The sequence below is a fragment of the Corylus avellana genome, chromosome ca11 (genome assembly GCF_901000735.1).
Source record: "Corylus avellana chromosome ca11, CavTom2PMs-1.0".
In the NCBI taxonomy this organism is placed as follows: Eukaryota; Viridiplantae; Streptophyta; class Magnoliopsida; order Fagales; family Betulaceae; genus Corylus; species Corylus avellana.
Window position 1 is genome coordinate 7,436,608 of NC_081551.1, and position 6,087 is coordinate 7,442,694.

Below are 6,087 nucleotides of genomic sequence, written 5' to 3' on the forward strand. Positions count from 1 at the left end.
ATACTCTTTTTTTTTTTTTTAAAGAACTTTTTTTAGTGTTAAACGCACTTTTAAGCCACTCAAAAGTACATCCAAACACACCCTAAGTACGGTATAAGCAGGCCGCGATTGTAGAAATTATTACAAAACTATTTTTTAACTCCTTTTATAAGGGTTTCGAAATTACCTATAACGCAAGTAAATTAAAATCCTAGGACCTAGGCCATTTTCACGTTAACAAAAGAGTAATCCTACATTAATAAATAATAATTAGTTTATAATTTTTTTTAGTCACTACCATGATTTCAATCGAATTGAAAATTGCTTAAACTTACAAATTAAACATTCTACAAGAAACTTAGATCCAAAAAATGCATTATTCTGACCGAAAAGTGAGGAAAAAAAAAAAAAAAAAGCTTAAGTACAAACAAATTAATGGTAGTAATAACGAGAGAGCTCCAGCGCTCAGGAATAATAAAAACGACATCAAGGCGCAAATCCTCATCAACATTATAATAAAACAAAAGGTCCTAATCACTCTGCCAAGTGCAGTCCCGACGTATGTGTTGATTTATCAATAAACCATGCACAGATTTGAACAAAAAAAGAATGCAAATGTGTTTGACTCTTCTCACCTTCTTTTTGTTTTTGGCACCCAAATGTATGCTGCTGTCATTGGCCTTGACTTCGAACACAATGCCAATCTGCATCTCTCATGTTTCGCCCAATACCCCCCACTATACAAGCTCACCAAGGATTTTGCTTGAGAAATATTACAAGAACTCACTGGGATTCTCCTGAATCCCTTCAATGAAGCAAATCCCTCTGATCTCCACTGCATTCTCTCCTCCTCGTCACTGGAAAACTGATTTAAGCTCTCTAAGATTCTACTCCCCAAAAACTCCTTCTCTATCAATCTTAAGCCAATTTTGTACACACCAGAGTAGCTGTTGACCAGTGAGTCTGTAAGTGCAGTGTAATGGTGAAGTGCCTCACAGAAGAACTCTACAAAGGACATTGATTGGATTCTTCCAAAATTGAACAATTCTTCCTCTACTAAAATAAGAATCTTTGGGGACAGTTTGATCATACCACCCAGGAAGTTTTTGAGCATTGAAAATGTTCTGTTGGGCATGTGGAGTTGGTGAATCATGCAATTGGCTATGAAAGTATTACCAACTTTCATTCTTTCAAAATCTTCTTCTCTTTCCATCACCATCTGATCAAACATGAAGGGAAGATTGATTGAATCTGCATACTCTCTCAGCCTTCTTCCTGTCTGTTCAACATGGACACCATTTCTCTTGTCCACTATGATTGCTGTCACTCTGAAAACAATCTCCTTCCTCATTGCAATCTCAACCATTAGTGGCGGCCATTGGATCCCCTCCATGATGTCGAAATCAATGACATGAACCTCCCGATCGCCTCGTGTCGCCTCAATGATCGCTTGGTTCGCCGTGAAATGCGTGAATTTCACATAAGGAGAGAGTTCCTGGAGAATCTGAAAGGCAAAAATAGTGTTATTGTGCTCTTCTACATCTCGTGATCTTCTAGACACCGTGCATAACGTCTCCTCCAGACAGGTCGGGTAAAGCTCACGCTGCATTTCAAGAGCGTTAATGCTCATGTAATGCAGGGCTTGAGTGAAGAAAAGAGCCAACCTTTTAAATAAATCATCTCCATAACCATTCCCTATATCAATTAAGAGATAGTTAAGCTTCTCAACCGCAGCTAAAGCAAGAAGCCAGTTTTTGGCTTCAACAGCTTCAGCTCCCATCAATAGCAGATCGGTCAAACTGCTTTCTTGCATCAGCTCTTCTTGAACTCCCCTTAAAGGGGAATTTCTTTCTGTGGATACACTCAAGTTTTCTTGGTTTTCTTCAGTCATTCCATGATCATCTGATCCAATTTCTAAACCATACTGATCATGATCCATTACTGTATCTTGACAGATGGCATCAAATTCCACCAGCTGATCTTCCTCAAGCTGGAGCAATCTTTCCAGGCAGTCGTCATCATCATCAATTGCACCATCTGGGATGGTGTTCGGGGAGAACAAATCTTCCCTTTCAAAGGAAAAAGCAGCTTCCAAGCTACATTCATGGAGTTCGTCAATGCAACTGGGGTTGAAGAGGTAATTAATCGGCTCATATTCCATGGAGTTCATGGAGCTGATGATGAAGCTTAAGAATTTACATAAAAGAAATTCTGACGTGCAAAGCTTGTTGTAATATATGTGTGTTACAAACAAATTGTTTTCTTGTTTTCTTTTTCCATAAGCCCTTTTATTCTTTATTTGATATTTGCTAGTGGCTTCTTTGAGAAATAATTTTTTTTGTGACCGTTTGATCATTAAGGGCATTGAGTTTCTCCATACGTTGATTTTCACTTTTATTGTTTCTAGCCGTTGGCCATTAACAATTTCATGGTTTTAATTGTTCAACGGTTTTGACCTTTGACATTAACAAGGTCTAAAGATTTTTGTCTTTTATGGTTTCCAAGCATTTTTTACCGTTTGGTCATGAAGTCATTCAAGGCTTTGGATATTAAAAGATTCTCTTTAAGAAGGAAAACGTGAGCTTCATTTCTATATATTAAGCCAACCTTCTTGTGAATATAACACACAAAAGATCATTTGATATATATATATATATATATATATATATATATATATATATATATGTTTTCAATTATAGTTTTGTTATTCTACAAGAAAGGAGTTGGATTGTTCTATTAGTCTTCGTTCTTGGAAGTGCGTCCTTAACGAAGATAGACGCTATAGTCTAATCCTGGGAGGTTGCGTGTCAAAGGATCCGATCGCACCGAGTTACATACTCCGGGAGGCACGAATCAACCTTTAAGGACAACGCACTTGCGTGATTCTATAGCATATTGTGAGATCGTTCTATACTCTATTTTCATCTATTGTATTTTATTTATTTTATTGTTGATATTCATATTGTAATTATTTTATATCAATGAGAATTTGTGCACCATCCAAAATTATTTCCAACAATCTTAAAGGTTGAGTCGGATGGTTGCACAAATATTTTTATTAAAATTATAACAATAATATTTAAACTTATAAGAAGTCAAATACTATAAGAGTTAATTTGCATTATGCAATTCGCATACAAGAAAGATGAAATCAATATTGAGTGGAAAGATTTTGTTGTGAAAAAAATCTGAAAATTGACTCATTTATCAGAAAAAAAAAAGAGCTTGATTTCATGTGTAGGAATGGAAAGTGAAAATATTTTAATTGAAAGAATTTTCGATTATTTGAACTCAAATTTATGTTAATTTAATTTGTTTGTCAAATAATCTTTTATTGTTGGGTTACTATTCTTACAATAAAAAAAGTTAAGCATTTTTATGGAGTTTTAGAACTTAGCACTTTTTTGTTATGTTGTGCTAAGCTTGGCTGGAAAACATCCATGTAAATTAATAATAATAACTGTGAGTGATTATTCATTTTGTGATTGAGAAAATACATAGGCATTGCTAATTGTGTGCAGAGGATACCACTTTGCTAAAAGATTTTTGCAGGTAAGCACATTGTATGAGGAAACAATGTGGTGCGTGTATTGAGTCGATCAGTTCTCACGACACCTAGTTGGAATGTGGTGACGACAATCTATTTTGGAAGATCTTGGAGTAAAGCTGTTGGCTTCACTGTGAGTTTTAAACTCTGATTCATATGTCTTATTTTTTTTTTGAGACATAATCTACAATTTCATTTATTAAAAGAAAAATCAAGTGATGATGGTACTCCTTGATTGAATTAAAGCTGGTGCAAAATTTTATAATTACATGAATTTTGTATATGATAAGCGGTGGCTTCTATTGATTCATCTATTTCAAAAAAAAAAATAGTATCTAGCATTTATGTTAGCTATGACATGCTAGATTAGCATAACTACTTTAAGTTCTTTGGTAATTCTTTATATATATATATATATATATATATATATATATATCATTTAGCTTTCAAATTTCTCTGACATGATGATTCAGAATAAAATATATATGATTATTGAAGTTCATTTGATACATAATAAATTTATCATATCATAAGAATGATATCATTGGCGTATTTATTAAAATGAGCCAATAATAGTTGATTATTTGGTTGGGCTTGATACTTTGCATATTTATTGGGGCTTTAGTTAAAAAGATTTTATTTTAAAATCTTGATAGAACTTTAAATATGCAACCCCTATATATATAATATATAAGGATCATGTTGAAAAATCACAAGTGGTGATTAGTATTTTTAAAACATCTTTAGAAACTGTCAATTGACAGAAAAGAAAGGAGAGTAAATGATAGATCATACTTATAGAAAAATAGGCTCATAGAAGTTATTTCTTAAAGTTCTTGTGGGTTATTAATGAAATTTTATTTTCTTGTGATTACTTGATTTATTTCATTCGGTATGATAGATTTATACATGTAAATCTTGGCAACACAAGAAAATGAAAAGAACTGATGAATGCTATAATTGTCAATTTTTGGACTATCCACCAAAGTGTGGGGGGAAGCCTTTATTTTGTTTGTCATATTCATAAGCATTGTTTGAAATACCTCGAAGTGTGGGGGTATTTGACAAATGTTATGTTACTCAAAACCTAAAATGAGGAAACTTGGTTTTAAAATCAAGGATTATGATTTTATTGGTTTTACATGTAATAGTTCATACTATAGATTCCCTACTATCAATAGTGATATTTTAGATTACAATAATATTATTGAATCTAAAAAATGTTATTATCTTTGAGCATTTGTTCCTTTGAAAAATAAGGAAAAAATTATTTAATGATTTTTTGGGGCTTCTAATAAAATTGTTAATGATGATTTTATTGCTTATATTGTTGATGATGATCCAATATGTTATGGTGAAGCAACTAAATCTATTTTTGATGCATTTTATTTATTTTTAATTTAATTGGTTAGAAGCTATAAATAATTGAAATCAATTATGTCTAACCATGCTTGGGAACTCATTGAGTTATCTCCTAAGACCAAATCAATTGGTTATAAATAGGTGGTTAAGAATAAGCTTAAACCGGATGATACAATAGATAAGCACATGGTAGACTTCGTAGCTAAAAGCTACAAGTAAATGTATATGTTGATTATTTGATACTTATTTTCCGGTTACTAAAATTGTATCTTTTGGAATGTTATTTGCCATTGCTTATATTTATAAATTTGTTGTACATCAAATGGATGTCAAAGTTATTTTTCTAAATGATGAAGAGATTTATATGGAACAGCCCGATGGACTAGTAATCCCCGGTCAAGAACATAAAGTGTGCAAACTAGTGAAATCCTTGTATGGATTAAAGCAAGCTCCTAAACAATGGCATGAATAGTTTGACAAAGTGATGTTGTCTATTGCATATTTGATTAATGGTGCAAGTAAATACATAGCAAATTTTACAATAATGAATGTGTCATTATTTATTTTTTAATATATTAATGACTTGCTTATTTTGAACTAACATTGATGTTGTGCATAAAGTAAATTATTTCTTGCATTTAATTTTGATATATAAAACATAGGTAAAGCTAATGTCAAATTGGACATTAAAGTTATTAGGGATAATGATTGCATTATTTTATCTCATACATATTATGTTGAAAAGATGCTTAAAAGATTTGAGCACTTTTATTATCCACCTATTTTTATACCATATGATTCAAAAATACACTTGGTTAAGAATCATAATGGTGTTTTTGCAAGAAAAATATGTACAAATCATTGGTAGCTTGATGTTTTGACAAACTGTATATGCCTTGGTATTACATATATTGTTAGTAAATTGAGTAGATATACTCATAATCATGGTATTAAGCCATTGTGATGCGATCTCTAAATTGTTGAAATTCTCAAAGGGCACAATTAATTTTGGTTTGTCTTATTGTGATTATCATGCTATATTGAAAGGAATGCAACTATATTATTGATTCAAATGAGCAAAGCCTACTAATGGCTATTATGTGTTTACTCTGACTGGAGGAGCTATCTCTTGAAAGTCCTCAAAAAGACTTGCATAGCAAGGTTTACTATGGAGTCAGAGTTAATTGCCTTGGAGAAGG

At 32.2% G+C, this 6,087-nt stretch overlaps 1 protein-coding gene across 1 annotated transcript in view; it reads right to left on the bottom strand.

Moving 5' to 3' along the window:
* LOC132164982 (protein NODULATION SIGNALING PATHWAY 2-like) overlaps nt 1-2,140 on the bottom strand; it is a 10,743-nt gene extending 8,603 nt beyond the window's left edge. The window contains exons 1-2 of the mRNA XM_059575495.1: nt 1,582-2,140; nt 633-1,521 (exon numbers count right to left, since the gene is read on the bottom strand). Of these exons, the coding sequence (XP_059431478.1) occupies nt 633-1,521; nt 1,582-2,140 (1,448 nt within the window). The remainder of the gene's footprint in view (nt 1-632; nt 1,522-1,581) is intronic.
* Nucleotides 2,141-6,087: the final 3,947 nt, after the last annotated feature.